Source organism: Conger conger, chromosome 12 (assembly GCF_963514075.1).
Source record: "Conger conger chromosome 12, fConCon1.1, whole genome shotgun sequence".
NCBI lineage: Eukaryota > Metazoa > Chordata > Actinopteri > Anguilliformes > Congridae > Conger > Conger conger.
This window is the reverse complement of record NC_083771.1, coordinates 35,519,064-35,536,192: the sequence shown is the minus strand read 5'-3', so window position 1 is coordinate 35,536,192 and position 17,129 is coordinate 35,519,064. Positions and strand designations below refer to the sequence as shown.

Here is a 17,129-nt window from a genome sequence, read left to right as displayed (position 1 = left end):
AACTTTACTGCAATAATTAAATAAATAACGAATTTGTGAGGTTTGCGCCAAAGTGATTGTAAAAAAGAAGAAAAGAAAAACCTTTAATAAAGGTGTTGGCTGTTTTGAGGGCGAAGTGTCCCTTTATTTCTAATTTGCATCTCGAAATTCCGTCATAGGGCGTGATTTCACATTCGACCACAGGGCGCAAAAAGTTGAATTCGTAGGTGCTAATTGGTTGCGAATGGTCTGAGAGTGTGGGTTGGTTTTAGGAGGCAGGTTGAAGGGTTGTAATGAAGGAGGTACACAAACCAATTTTACTTCGGACATGGTGTGTTAAGAGCACAGCTTTATTCTGATTTTTTTATGGTTAGGGCCTATATGGAATTTCCGTCACCGGTCGAACGTGGATTTTAAATTTTTAGTTCAATTGGATTGTCTGAAGCGCAACATGGACCAGGAAAGGTTTTTCAGGTAAACTATATTTCAGACCAATCGAATTTACTTGCTTCACAACACAGATTGCAATGTCACGCTTTATGCCTTTAAGTTTGTTTTAACGAGTTGATCTACGCAATAAACAATGCTATTTTCTTTCTCTCAGATTTCTGCTGTCTGCAGTGGTTGCCTCCCATGCCCTACATATTGCAGCAGGTATGTGCGTTTTTAGTGTTATCATCTGGAGGCCTCGACACATATTAATCCGCAGTAATAGGCAGTGTTTAAATGAAGCAGTATTTATTTAGTTTTCAATTTTATATTTAACTATACTTGTTCCATCTAATTCAAGGTTGCGATGGATCAGGATGCAACAAAAAGATACTCGCTGGAAAAACCACTCAACGCGCTGAGTACCTCAACCAATTTAATGAAATGAACTCTCTCTCTGGGGAACAGAAACGCCAAGATGCGGAATCCGTTATTCCATTCGTTGGTCTCACTGGAAGTAAGTTAAGCAAGTTAAATATTATCAGTAGTTTTCTGTATTTATCTCTGAGTCCACAACAAGTATCAATCGAAGTTGGTCCTAAGCTAAGGTGGTGGTATAATTACCTTTTCTAACTAATCTACGACCTGCTTAGTCTATGTTCAACATTAAATACAAACATGAGACATGAGAAGTCAGGGGGCCAAGCTGTTCATGCTACAACATGGCAGGAATTGTAAATTAATGTACACGTGGATCCAAGTCTAGAATGTAATAAAGTAAACGAATGTTTTTTTTACATCAACTTGATATTTGTTTTCCCTTCGTAAGGTGCAAAGCAAAGCCGAAGTTGTTGTCAAAACGGGGGAACCTGTATTTTGGGAAGCTTTTGCGCTTGTCCGAAGCACTACACTGGAAGAAGCTGTGAATATGATGAGCGCATCAGGTATGCCTGTGTGGCGTTTATATTAAACTCTGTTTAATTGTCAGTTTAATTAACTGTAACCTCTGCTTAATTTAACACTGTAGAGTAAAATCAAACTATTTTATAAAAATATTATGTGTTCTAACGATATATTTCCCCATTTAGAAATTGTGGTGTCATTCCTCATGGAGAATGGGTGCAGAAAGGCTGTTCATACTGTAGGTGTGGATATGGCATGCTCCACTGCTTCCCTCAAGTCTTTCAGGAAAACTGTGGTAAGTGGGTTATTTATTTCCACATATATATATATATATATATATATATATATATATATATATATATATATATATATATATATATATATACGTACAGTAGTCATAAAGAAGGCCAAAGTAAGGTGCTGGTAACTATAACCAAGGCCTGCGATGTCACTTATATTTTCTGTTAAAAATATTTAACCATTGAACATTTTACATTTTATTTGGCTTAAGCTATGTTCTAAATAATGAACATAGCTCAAGTTATTCAATAGTATGGTGTCATTATGCTCATCTGTAATTCTAGCAGCTATATGATATTCTGCATGTTTTTCTTGTGAAATGAATCTGGGAAAGGCTGTATGTGGTTTTGGCACCCAGAATGTGCATGGAACTGGTGATATTTCTGTAACTGCTTCAGTGTCTTTATTGAAACTGAAGTGCAGCATCTCCATTTCTACTTGCCCTTATTTGCATTGATAGGTGTTCTGCAGATGCTCTGCAGTTTCCTATGGCTTGAGGCTTCAATAGGGTGTGAATAGACCCTGTGAACTGTCTTTCACACCTCACTGGCTAACAGGATGGAGGGAGGCCTGGTGATCATCACAGATACAGGCTCGGCAGTGTTGTCTGTCAGAGATTATTCAGTGGCTGGGTTTAAAGTCTGAAGATGTGCTAACTACGCTCCCCCACTTCCCCAGGTTTAAATGCAACCCATTCCATCACATCTTTCTAATGCGGAGTTCTCTTTTCTCTTGTAGATGACTCGCAGGAAGTTGTGTGGTTTCGTTCGTATGGAAGCAGGATGGAGCAGCCAAAGTACATTTTGTGTCTAGCACTGCTTGTTGTCCTCTTTATTTGATCTGTGAGGACTTTTCCTGCTCCAATTTCTGAAACAATCTCATGCATGTTAATCAGGCAAACCTGAAGTCCATACGTGGCACTAGCTATGACCTGGCAACTGGACGCAACATGTACTTTCGGGAATCATGAATCTGCAGAACAGAGATGAACCTTTCTTCCAGTGGAAGTTTATTATGTCCTTGTTGCGTGATGCAATTTTTATCTCATGTGGCTATGTAAATAAGATTTAAGTGGAAATATACATTTTATCTTTGTTTTGTGAATAATTTCAGATTTTATGGTTTTTTACCAAGCCATGTACAGTTTTATTAAAATAGAAGCAGCCTGCTTGGTGTATATTTCTAGAAAGCCAACTGCAACTCAAACTGCTTTCATTGGGATATTTTTGGTTCTGTTGTCATTACTTTATCACAGGTTATTTGATGCAATGGTTGGTAGCAGTTGCTAATGTAACTGTAATCAAATCCTTTTTTTAAACTTTCCTTTTTTAAATTACAAACAAAGTTTACTGTCCAAGTAATCATGTAAAGCTGGACCAAATGGAATATTTCACAATGGCTTTAATCCCTGTAATAAAAATAAAAAGGCTGCTTTCTGTTAATTTTGAAGGTTTGTTTATTTTTAATTATTTTTATTTATTGAGGCACTGGTCCTACCAGAGGGGAGTGTATGATAAAGCAGGAATGACACTTGGTTTGTAGGCATTTATGTTTAGCTTAGCTGTCCTATATCTAGCCCCTTATCTAACACACAGTCCCACTCACCATTGCATTAGTCATTGATGTCCTGGCTTGTCCTCGTCATCTGAAGTCAGTTGTTTGTTTTCATTCTGATGGAATTTTATCTGCTTTAACATTATTAAAATTCCCACCATAGCCATATGCTTCAGTCTAAAAGCATTTCAAGTTAGTTATAATCAGTGAAAAATTCAGCCAAAATTAAGTGCAATTGGTGAAAAATTTATATCTGAGTGCATCCTGAAAAATGTTCTATTGGATAATTCTGTATCTTTATTTCCTTTATAAACACAACTTGACATAAACTTGACTATTTACTGACATACATACAAACTTTTATATAGAATTATTATTATTATTATTATTATTTTTTCCACAGACATTTTAATATATACACTCACCGAGCACTTTAATAGGAACATTTTTACTTTACACCTACTTATTCATGTGATTATGTAATCAGCCAATTGTGTGGCAGCAGTGCAAGGCATATAATCATGTAGATACGGGTCAGGAGCTTCAGTTAATGTTCCCATCAACCATCAGAATGGGGGAAAAATGTGATCTAAGTCAAATACCTAATAAAGTGCTCTGTGAGTGTACACAGTGAGTACTTTTATCAGGTATTATACTTATTTTTAAGACTTCTACTGCTGTAGCCTATCCACTTAGAGTTATGATGCATTGTGTGTTCAAAGATGTTCTTCTGTATACCACTGATGTAATGTGTGCTCATTTGCATTACTGTCACCTTCCTGTCAGCTTTGACCAGTCTGGCCATTCTCCTCTGATATCTCTCATTAACAAGGAGTTTCTGTCTGCAGAACTGCTGCTTAATGGATTTCTTTTGCTGCATAGCTCTAGAGACTAGTGTGCATGAAAATCCCAGGACATCAGCAGTTTCTGAGATACTCAAACCATCCTGTCTGCCACCAACAATTAGTCCATGGCCAAAGTTCGATCAATTTTTTTCCCCATTGATGTAAATGTTATTTACAGTGATTTTCCTGTAATTCTTAGTCATGTACTTGGTTAGATGTGAAGAGTCTTTGGTGAAATTAGCCAGGATTTACTGGTCTGTGCCAATATTGATTGCGTGTAAAAATGTAAATTAGGTCATTGCCTTTTGCAGGCCTTTAATGAATTAAACTGAGCTTTGGTCTAATTTTCTGAACAAACAGACCACAGAGTCCATTTGTCTGCTACTCATGGTCCACATAAAGAGAAAATGACTTTTTATGTGAATCCAATCGCACTTGTCTTAACTCAGCTATCCAATTCCTGCACTGATGTTCTTACCCAAAGTGATTTAGTAGTGGCAGGTTAAATAGAGGTGTCAGTGCAGACAAGTCTTTTTAATTGAAATGATTGTACTTAAACTCTTTGTCCAAGTAGATGGGTGGGGCATGTGACATTTACGCCTGTGTGCCACCACTAGGAATTTAAGAGCTCCTCCTTAGCAGTTTCCTGAGATCTCAGCTGAATGTTTATATCCATTAATGCACAGCAAGTAAGGCAACGTGTAAAGCTGTGACTACAAGCAAACTCTTGATCTGATTGCTCAAACCACAATATCCCCAAAGTAGGGTTACAACAGTGAAAATTCAACACAATAAGGGTATGCTAGCGCCACAGTTGGCCTAAAAGTTGTCCCTCTGCTGTTTAGGAATGTGCATTTGAGTTTGTGGTAAAACGAAAGATCCATCACTCTGTATCATAGCAAGTGTAAATAGGACATTGTGATTACACATAAAAATCCCACTTTAGGACATCAACCCAATTATTATTTTACTTAAGTAATTTTGAACAAGTGAAATGGAAAGTGATTCATTTTTTCTTATCTGACAACCCTTTAAACAACAGCTTAGAATGCTAGGTGCATTGAGGTGTGACATTTCTCTTGAATGATCTCTACACAATAAGTGCTGTGCTTACTTGTAGATAGAAAATAAGTTTCCTGGCATGCATGCCTTCATATTTCATTAGAGCAATTTAACATTAAACCATGAATACAGTCCAGTATTTTTCACATGTTCAGCATTTTGAGTTTATCTCAGTAATCATATACACTCAGTGAGCACTTTATTAGGTATTTATTAGACTTTTTTTAAACGTATTGGTCTTCTGCTGCAGTAGCCTGTCCACTTAGAGGTTTGATGCATTGTGTGTTCAGAGATACTCTTCTGCATACCACTGTGTGGTTATATGTGTTACTGTCACCTTCCTGTCAGCTTCAATCAGCCCTTCTCAGACCTCTCAGTAACAAGGCATTTCTACCCGCAGAACTGCTGTTCACTGGATGTTTTTCGCACCATTCTCTGCAAAATGTAGAGTGTTCTGAGTAAAAATCACAGGAGATCAGCAGTTTCTGAGATACTCAAACAACCCTTTCTGGTACCAACAACCATTCCACGGTCAATGTCAGTTACATTTCTTAAAAAGTCACTTACATTTCTTCCCCATTCTGACATTTGGTCTGAACAACAGCTGACCCTCTTGATCACTTGTGCATGCTTTTATGCTTTTCGTTGCTGCTACATTTTTGCTCACTGAGTGTATATAATTATAATAATATAATTATTTTTGTAGAAAATGTGTTTTTTGTGCATTGCCAGTCGGGATGCCAATAATTCTGGAGCCAATTGTAGTATATTCACAATAGCACAATATTTGTTTAGTGTTTTTTTTCTACTTTTAATGCAACGTTAAATGATATGCAGCTAGTATGGGTATACATTTGTTGATGAGGAGACAGGAAAGGCTTTTCCATGTAATCCCTATATACTCTAAACTGATTCAGTGAGTGCCTCCTGTGTAGTTCTGGCACCACTGTTTACTGACCTGGCAGAGAAGAAACACAATCACCAGTTATATAGATCCACCCTCTCTTTGATGGAGTGTAATCCCATTAAAGGCTGGCCTTGTAAATTACAGCCAATCATATATGCATTGTAGATTTCTATTATTCGGACACATTCTCATTTACCCAATGGATTACCAAGTTAACAATTCGTAACACACCAATATGGACAATAATCCCTAAATAAATCCTTGCTCCCGGCTCAGATCCTGCACCCTACTGGCCTTGTTTCAATATAATCAATAAAGATTTACAAACAGGAACTGGTTAACACGATTTTTGAATAGCTCTGAATCCCCTTTTAATTTTGGAAGGTTGGTAGGATAATTATGGGAAAGGATTAGCCTGGTTGGAAACAGAGCATGCAGTGAAGTTGCTTTCAAAAGATCAGAAGCTATCGCTATTACACAGGTAAATCAAACCCAGGAAATACCACAGCCTCGACCCATATTAAATCAGAGTGAACATTTAAAGCTAGAGAATGAGAATGTGCCAGAGAGAACTTGCCAATAATAATAATAATAATAATTTGTTATAATCCAAATAATATGAGCTAATCCAAGATTAATCCAGCACTTTTAAAAGAAAATAATTTAATATAAGGGGTAGATGTAATATTTTGTATGATAATAAGCAAGCATAATAATTAATGTGCCAATATAACAATGCATTGAAAAGTATAACATTTAAGTCTGTTGAATCACATTTAGAAATGAGGCATGCACTTTTAATAATACTTTACACATTTTTGATAGCAATATAAAAAGACTAATTAACTAGAATTACCCAGTTATTTTTCAAAGCATTGGGATAACCAGCTCATTAAAATTAATGATGGAAAAGTTTTAAAAACTTCAAAGAACTCCCATTAGCCTAGGTGTGCAATTTCTCTGCTGTGCCAAGGGTAGACTATAAGTTGAATTTCAGTTTTGGTTCTGTTTTCTACTTCACAGATTGTTCAGATAATAATAGTTTATAAAAATGTCAATTTACAGCAGATATGCTTAAAAGTGAAACATTCAGATTCGATCTGTGAAAGCTTCTACTCACCTAATTAAGATCAGATAATTGTGTGAATTCACAGTTCCTATGCATAATTATATGTTTGTTTATGTATGTAATTACTTTTATATCACTTTTATATACTTTTATATATTTTCTTTAGTGAGATGATTTACAAATTCACTATGTTGTTTCAGAAAGCAAAATAGATTACTGTGAATTTTGCTTCCATACTATAAAATCCTATGTATAGATTCTATAAAAGCATTTATCACAATCACACTCTGTTTACAGCATTTACATCATTTATACAATTTTAAGAAATTGTTTCACATATTTTGAGAAAAGCTTTGTGAAGAGCTAACTGTCATGATGAAAGTGAGCATGTACTAGACAAATCACCAGTGGTCAGTACAAAACTCACACTGGCAGTTTTACACATCAAAAACTGGCTTGGCTTGGCATGGCATGCACCATGTGAGCCTTCATCAAACTTGTGCTGTTTACGTAAAGGTTTGTCTAAATTCTTGCTGTTTGGTTCCAAATGCTCCTTTTTAGCAAAGGCCTTGTTACCAAGAATACCTCTCTGTTTCACATCAAACTGACCACTGACAGTGGCAAATGAATCCAGATTGTGGCAGTAAACACAGTTGAAATCAGTCAACAGGGTATGGCCATTAGGGTCTTCTCAGGAGAAGGCATTCCAGCTGGATGCAGCAAAGGAATCTAAATAATGGAGGGGATACAGAGTGGTTTAGCGAGACTCACACTCACACTCCAGATTTGGGGTGTGTGTGTGTGGGGGGGGGGGGGGGGTTCTTTCTTCCTCCCTCTCCCTCTCTCTCTCACACACACACACACACACACACACACATACTCACTGTCCTGAGGTCTGAGTCAACTCCATGGGGCTATGTATAGTAGTTATCATTTATATATGGCAAAACCAAAGTGTATAAAATAGGTTCTAATAAAAGTTGGGAATGTGCACTGTAACCACATGTGAAATGTTTGATTACTTATCTAAAATTGTGGAGTTGAGAGAAAAATCAACAAAAATATGTTTAATAATGTCCCAAGATCAGTGGTGCTGCCAGTATTATGCAGCTTGCATCATTTCATTAGACTGTGCCAAGCAGGTTTCCCCACAACATATTGCAGATAACTATGTTTTGTTTCTGTGACATCATGAACATACACACAATATATTTATCTTGTATTTTAATAAATAATCATAGTACAGGGATCCACAGATACAAAGTCCATGGGCATAAGATACAATTGAAACATGTAAATTATGCAATCCTATGATTCCTCTCTGATTTTGCAATCTGACTTCAAATATCTTGTTCAGTCAGATAAACCTTTGTGAGATTGTGATATATCTTTGCAGGACATTGTCTTGGGTCTTAGTTTTTTAACAAAGTACCTTTAAAGAAAATGATCCTCTTCAGACAAAACACTGTATTGGAATTCATGTGTGGATAGATTTTAAATTCAGTTTCCAAAAATAGGATGTAATGTCAAACAAATACCATAACAAATGCCATAGCAAGTGTGGAATTTAATAAATGTGTTTTTTGTATTAATAGTAGTCCAACCTGATGTCGATCCAAGGTACACTTCAGACAATGAAATTATAGCCTTCACACACTTCTTAGACTTTTATTTAATCTTAAATGAGGCAGACTGCTAAAAATCATTTTAATTAAACTTGGGGAGGAAAGTGATGCAAAATTAAGCATACTTTGTTCACGTTGAACAATGCAATTAAAGGTCTGAAACTGATTAATATACTGCTGGCAGCACAAAATAGATTCAGTGGAACTCCATTTGATTATGGTGTACATTATCACAGCATATGGGTGTGATGTAAATAAAACATATTTTCTTCCTACATCTCTATACACTAAAGGTTCCTAAGCATATTAACAATGACTACATCACAGATCAAAATAGCATTGTGTTCCAAGGAATTGATAAGAGATAGTCCAAATATTTTATGACAACCTAAATCTGGAATGAAATGCTTAGTTTTTCAACCTGACCCTCATTTTTATGCAGCTCAAGCTAAAAGCAGAGTGGGTTGCCTTTGTAGATCTGTTTCTGAAGTATTCTACAGTCAAGTAGTCACTGACACATCCACGCCTCCTGAAGAGTGTTTCTGGTTTTGGGGGGTTTTTCTTTATGATGACGAGCATTTCTTCAACTGTAGGGATCTTCCTTGGCCTACCAGTCCATTTGCAATTACTGAGCTCACAAATGCTCTCTTTCTTCTTAATGATGTTACAAACAGTTGATTTTGGTAAACCTAATGTTTGGCCAATGTCCCGCCTGTTTTTTTCAGATTATTTGACTGTCATTAGCATCGCTTTGGTCCTCATGTTGACAAACTCCAATAACAGACTCCAAATGCAATCAAATCCTACAATCTAGATGACACAATGAAAGCTTTCTTATACCCACACTAAGGAAGTGATTGAATACACCTGACTAATGAGAAAGAGCTGAAAATCCAACTGTCCAATCACATTTTGTCTCCTAAAATGTAAATACCCTCAAATTAAAGTTGACAGTCTTTTTTTTTTAAAGATATTTTTTAGGCCTTTTTCAGCTTTATTGGACAGTATAGTATAGAGAGAGAGGAAGAATGGGAGCGAGAGAGAGGGAAAGACATACGACAAATGTCAGACGGTTGGATTCAAACCGCCGACGTCGCGGCTCGCAAGGAGCATGCGGTCAGTGCTCTACAGGCTGCGCCACCGAGACACCAACAGCCTGCACTTTAACATTTCATAGTTTTATTTTTAAAATCCAATATGCTGGAGCACAGAGCCAACATAATGGAAATTGTACCACTGTCAAAATACTTATGGACTGTATTGTACATCCATCCATCCATCCATTATCTGAACCCGCTTATCCTGATCAGGGTCGCAGGGGGGCAGGAGCCTATAGCATACATTGGGCGAAAGGCAGGAATACACCCTGGACAGGTCGCCAGTCTATCTCAGGGCACACACACCATTCACTCACACACTCATACCTCCGGGCAATTTAGACTCTCCAATCAGCCTAACGTGCATGTCTTTGGACTGTGGGAGGAAACCGCAGTACCTGGAGGAAACCCACGCAGACACGGGGAGAACATGCAAACTCCGCACAGAGAGGCCCCAGCCGACGGGGATTCGAACCCAGGACCTCCTTGCTGTGAGGCGGCAGTGCTACCCACTGCACCATCCGTGCCGCCACCTGTATTGTACAGTATATAGAATTTTCTTGTACATTGAGAGGGACATTGTTTTACATAGTGACTGCTTTACCAGTACTGATCAGAGAACCTAATACCTGGGCTAATCATGTTCCGATACAAAATGTAGATAATGGCATTCCAGGAACTTTGGTACAAGTATGCAATGGAAAAAACGGAATGTGCCCTGATTCCTATCATCTGTGGGTTTCCAAAATGCAGAGAGATGAGGTCCCCCCACACTTGTTTTGCCACACCACTCTGACCAAGCTATGGGGTTAAATTCAGTAAAATTAGTCAAATCATTGCAGAGAATAGGCCATACAGAGCTAAAGCCCTCTGCTAACTACAAGAAAACGTAAGTGATATTTCATGGTGCACCATTCGTGGTGCTCTATATCTAGTACTGTAATGGTTGCAAATATAGTATATACAGTATTTCCCACAAACTCACTGCAGACAAGGCCTGTACTCATGTAAGAATGGGCCTAGTCCGCATGAAGTTGTAATTATGTTCAATATATCTATTTTAGCTGTACTTGGCTTAAAGTCTGATTTAAAAGCCATAGGCAAGGTTTAAAAAAAAAAAGGTTAACAAAAAACCTTGTTTGACAAGAAGCCAGAAATCATTGAAACTTCAGTTCATGGAGCACAGATTGAATTTTAAAGGAAGTGAAATTCAATCTGTTGTCTCAGCTGTTAAATAATTATAGATCTATTTTTTCAAGGGTGAATTGACTGTGGTTAAGATTAGATGTAAAAAAAAATGTTTAAAAAATCAATAACTTTATGCAGTTCAGTCAGCTCCCTGCTTCCCCTGACTTCTCTGAAAGTATCTACACAAAAAGCAAATACTGTACACAAAACCCTAACCCTAACCCTAATCTCTTAACAGGGGTGTGCACAGGAATTGTAAATCAACCTCTCGTGGGGGGGTTACGCACAAAAAAAAATCACAGCATATTTAACATTAATTAGTAACGTAGATTCTGAACAGAACAACAGGGAAGCAGCTGTTTCCACCGGAAGTTAACGTCTGCTCAATGGTATTTTTCTACTGAGGAATGTAGTTTATGATTATGGTTACTTGTTGACTATTCCAGACACTGAACCACTTTGATTTATGTGAATTGGACCAATAAGTAGGCTATAGAGAAAACAATAAATAACTACACAACTTCCCTGTGTTCGGAAGAATGTGTTAGCTCACAATGTTTTGAACACCTGTTCACAATGTTCCGAACAGCACCAGATGCACAACTACTACAGTTTTGCACAGGTTGATTTGGCTGAGCCGTATAAGCCTGCCCAATTCATAGCCTCTCATTGGAACCGCTTCCCCTCCTCACTGTCACAGGGAAGCACCATTACCTTGTCTAAGGAATTAGACTACACACACACAAAACCAAAACTGATCAGGAAGTAATGTCTTAATTATTTGTCATGAAAGTTGCACTGTTCTTCTGAATGCACTATTCTTGCACTGAATTTGATCTATAAACATAAACTCGGAAATCTTATAGTCCTGAAACAAAGCATATTACTACTCATACTAATATAACTGCAAGTTCAACACAATCACTAAACACAAAAACAACTAAATGTGCCTGGCCAGAAACCATGGTGGTTTCCACACTTAGTTACTGGTGCTATGTCATCAAGCTGTTGTCATGAAAGAGCGCAGACTCAACATTACACAGTAATCACATTCATTAAGATCAGCACTGATATCATATTTAAATTAACAGTGTTTTCATACTTATAATGGAATAAGTTAATAACAAACATAATTAAAACTACTGATCATTTACTATGTAGTCTACATGCAGTCGTTTTTACAAATACACATGCTAATATATGTTTATGATAGATTTAGGCAGCTAGCTAAGTCGATCAGTTTTGCTACTCACATTACTAGCTAGCTAGACAGCACAGCACAGCACAGTGATTACAATTATTTCATAATATTGCATTTGGTATGAATCGCTTTTTGAAGTTCATAGCCTATAGCCAAGCGCTTGGCAGTTAGTGAAACTCTGCAAAGAACTGTTCAGTTCAAAATGTTTTGGGCAAGTTTAAATGAATTGTTTGTATTTTTAACCTCTTCATGCTTTATGTCGCCTCAATTAAATATAAATTTTTGTAATGAATAAAAAACGGTCCTCCTTTTTTCTCGTAATTTATCGAAAATCGGAGGTTGCGGTCATTACAGTGAGGCAGAGTTTTAACAGCATATGTCACTTGAAATAACATGAATTTGTAGAACCATATAACATGTAGCTATCATATCTTATTTCTGTGTTGATTATATTGTATTGTGCATGGACTCTTTTTGTTTGTGTTAAAGACCTTCACCTGCTGACTGTTTAGTGTAAATTCACAAGATTGATTGATTGAAAGGTTGATTTGGAGATAGAACGCATACAGTTAGCCAGATAATTTTATGGATAGCTAGCTAATTTTCATTATAATTTTGAAGGTTTGTGAATTTGACGGGCTTATCATTAGTGTTATGAATGCATGGCTACAACACCAGACCACACATTTGGCACAATGTACAACAGAGCATATTCCCAAAATGAAACCTGTGTTCTTATCTGCAGATCTCCTCTTTTTCATGACCTCGAAAAACTGTTGCATTGCATGTTCTATTTGCCATGGTCCACAGCTTGCTAATTTTATCGGGGTACTGTTAACTAGCTCTCGAAATGTAAATAGATGAGATATACTTCACTGAACCCTGTCGGGTTATTTGTCCTCTGCATTTAACTGATCCTAGCCAATGAACAGCAGTATAAATACCAATTTCCACATAATCCCTCCGTCCACTCCCCTTTAACTCAACTGCTGATATGACATTAAGCATTAGAGCAGCTGCTTATTTCAGGTAAGGATGTTCCCTTTTGTGGAATTAATGTGTTTGTTGTACAGAATTGCCTGTCCAGCTTTTCCAGTTTCAGTTAACAAAGGGGATGGCACTCCCCAGCGTTCAGTGACAAGTCAAACCCTGGTTTTGTCCAACGAGAATCATATTTAGTTTGGTCTATTCCCAATTTTTGTAAGAACATATTCTCTGTCAGGTTCAGTACATGTTCGGTGCACATTCAGTGGCATATATTTAAAATAGTTCATTATATTGTTTGGACTTTTGAACAAGTTACATGCATTGTCCCATTTTGTTTCCTAATCACTACTTCTGTTTAATAGAATTTTTGCCCAGAGTTTTCTATAAATTAATCTGTGACTTAATTTTGTGAACATGGCATAGTCATTATTTAGAGTTAATAAAAACAGTCCATCTGAACCTTTGTTTAAGTTATATTCTTTTTGGCAAAGAGGCTTCAGTAAGATTTATTCAGGCACTTGGAAAATCTCTGGCACTAGCTGAAAGGTCAAGCACATTTAGAAAATGGATAGTTGGGGCAGACCACAGGCAGGATAACACACCAGGAAAACAATTGCCATTACAGGCAAACAATTGGTACATGCCAGAGAAAAGTTTCAGGATATCCCCACTAACAACTATTATTGCCACTGTGTGCACTTGAGTGGGGTCTGGATTACCCTGGTGACACAATGCTCTCACACTGTCTACACTGTGGGTACTTTTCCCTGGCTGAATTGAGGCTGCATTTGCTTCTGGCCTATGAGAATGGAGTACAGCTATTACCCCAAAAAGGACTTTCACAATGATTGCAAGCCTAACAGTGAATGCAGATATAGAGGGAGTTAAAATCCTACCTGCTAGTTATTACTCTGCCACTGTGGTTTGAATTGAGGGTATAAAGGGTGATTTCATTGGATCTCTGCCTGTTATTGATACGACAGGACATGGCTTTGTGCTCTAGCCTTTGGACACCATCAGCAATATTAGCATGCAGACTGCAAAGGCCAGTCCAGGGATAATAGAAGAAACATGTGAGTGTAATAAAAATTGGTGCTGGGACTTATCAGAAATGCTTAGTTCTTTCTGTGTCAGTCACTTCTTTTTTTTTTTTTTCAATATCAATTTTTTCATTGTGGATGCTGTCAATTGATTGATTTTATCCGGCGAGTGCTGGAGAAATTGTACACCATTTCAACACTTCAAATCAATGGTTGTTAATCCTGAAAGACATCCTGCAATAAGTGTGCCAGCTCACACAGTTATCAGCCACCAGACTGGCATGGAGAATTTACTGTGTGAATGTGCTCTGGTTTCAAAATGTTGTACAAATTCACTCAAGGCTCTAGATCCTCATGCTCTTGAGTAGCAGGACAGTGATAAGATAACAGCATCTTGTGCAATGTGCCCAATGTGCAAATTGGGACCATACCATTTGGCATAATATTATCTCCAACTAAACTGTGCCAGAAAACTTTTTCAAGCCAGCCATGAATCCTGGATTGTCATCGCACAGAATAAAGACATGGACACATTTCTAAAAGCCATACCGAAATGCCTTTTCAAGCCCAGTTTTTCTTCTATCCACTTGTGGATTTTGTAATCATTGAACTTGAACAAATGGTTCTCCCACCTAGAAGTGCTTTGCTGCCGATCTGGCTATCCCTATTGTCAGACACATGAGCGCAGTCAAGAGGGGAACCCTGGATGAAGGGCCATGACATCAAACTTGAAATTCCTGATAAGGATGGTGAAAAGATTGGCCCTTGAAGTGCAATCGGCAGTGAATAACCTCCCCAGCCATGTTTCCACTCCGTTGCAGATTCTCAATTAGGAGTAGAGAGAGGACGTGCTGAGCATCGTGCAGTATCTGCTCTTGGCTGCATGGTTTCCTGTCGCCCCTGGCGGCCAGGCATTTCAAACAAAACATGTCTTCCGTCCTAAAATAATACAAGAGCAGCCCCTTGGATTTGTACATGTTGTCATCCCATAAAATGTTTGCAGCACCTTGGAGTGTGATCAAACTGTGGTTGTTTCTGTTGCTTCAGTGCAGAGAAAGGAGTGCTTCTAAAAGTAGTCTGAAGTTGATTGTTTATCTTTTCACCACATGTGCAATGTAGAAAGAACTGTTAATGATTTTGGAATTTTGTTTTAGTCAGAAAGCGAATCTTTGCATCTGTACCAGTTGTACATGGATTTATGGTATTTTCATTAATCCCATTCCATTCCAATATCTACTCTTATCTATGATTTATGATCTATGATCTATGAACTTATCCAGTGGATAGGCATCACATCCTTGAATTTACAGTACATGAACAAAAATATTTTAAACAAAAATACAATAGTTATTTAAATAAGCTTTATTTTCCAACATGTATAAAGTAGCGTGTTTCATTAATGAGTCAATGGAATCAACCATTTTCAAATAAAGAAAATGTTTCCCCAAAAAACAGGTTCCATAATGGCACCCCTGGTTTCTACAAATTTGAGCAAAATCTGATGATCCATGCTATCCCGACATTATTTGACAATGTTACAAAGAGCATCTTGTGATGTTACTGAATACTTTGCTTTTGTCAGCCAAGTGTCTCCATAAATATTCAATGGAGTTGAGGTCAGGTGATTGTGGATTGTGCAGCACTCCTTGCTGTTCTTTGGTCTTCAAGTAGTTATTGCATACCTTTGAAGTCATTTAAATTTGTTTTACATTTTTCTAAATCCTAAAACTTTGTTTATTTCCACATGACAAATAACTCCCAGATTTTCAATGTGGTCTCAGACTATATTATTTGTTATATGCTGCCTTTTTCCCCATTAAAATATAAGTTCCAATAATAATGCATGATTACTGCATATAATGCAATGCAAATCATGAAGAACCAAAACACTTTTGAGGAAAGTCATTAATTAAGGGGGAAGTCACTAAAACTATAATGAAACCAGAGACAGGAAATAAGACATGGGCCTCGTGTAGACTGACACAGCTGATGCAGCTATCCAGTGGAGGGTGAGGGTAGCTGGCACCCGTGTATCGTAAATGGCTACATGAGGAGTTAACAACCTATAAATGAAATTTCAATGATGCAAGGCTCTCTAACAGGAATACACTATGAATACACAAAATCAGCTTACCATGGACAACTGCCTGACTAACTATTTATGGTCATTAGCCTTTGTTATTTCAAAATGAAATCTGACATTTATTTACTTCGGGAGAGAATGTATGATAATTTTTGTAGAGTTGTAGTCATATTCTTTACAGGTTGTCAATCTGAACTCTGTGTGACTTGGATTTTGGTTATACTGAAGCAGTCATTCTACTGGGAATTCTGTGAGCCTGATGGATTGGCAAATCTATGAGAGGACACACATATGCATGGAGAAAAGGAATCTCTCCAGAGGAACAAAAAACATCCCTATGTTTCCCGTCAAACAACTGTATTTTTTATTTATTTTTATTTTTTCATTTTTACATTTTACATTGGATTTATGAGGATCTTTTACCAGCTTTTTAAGTGAATCTCAAAGTTAGGACCCCTGAAATCGAGAAAACACTGACAAGAATATTAACTTTGATCCGCAGAACACTGTTGTAAACGCAAGCCTTAAAATTTCCTATCAAGATTCAGGCTTGGTTACAAATATACAAATATATATATTTTAATTCAGGATATTGTTGGAAATTACTGATTGATGGTAAACATTTTTTGTGCCATCTTATATTGTAAAACATAAATTCTTCCTGTGATGAAATGCAATTCTGACATTTGCTTTTGAAGGATGCCAAGTCTAACTGAATGAGTCACATTCTCCATTATTAAATCCTTTCTTATAAATAATTCCATGCATATTGACTTTAAACATATAGCATATGTTAACCAATGGAAATGTTTACTAGCAGTCCTAAGGAGAAATAAACATTTCTCAGCGTCACTTTCAAC

General features: G+C 37.2%; 1 protein-coding gene across 1 annotated transcript; it reads left to right on the top strand.

Moving 5' to 3' along the window:
• The first annotated feature begins 217 nt into the window (after window positions 1-217).
• Window positions 218-2,960, top strand: tdgf1 (teratocarcinoma-derived growth factor 1). The gene is made up of 6 exons (XM_061215720.1): window positions 218-453; window positions 584-633; window positions 770-925; window positions 1,238-1,352; window positions 1,497-1,606; window positions 2,350-2,960. Exons 1-6 carry the CDS (start codon window positions 431-433, stop codon window positions 2,448-2,450), a joined length of 555 nt encoding a protein of 184 aa, XP_061071704.1. The 5' UTR covers window positions 218-430; the 3' UTR covers window positions 2,451-2,960.
• Window positions 2,961-17,129: the final 14,169 nt, after the last annotated feature.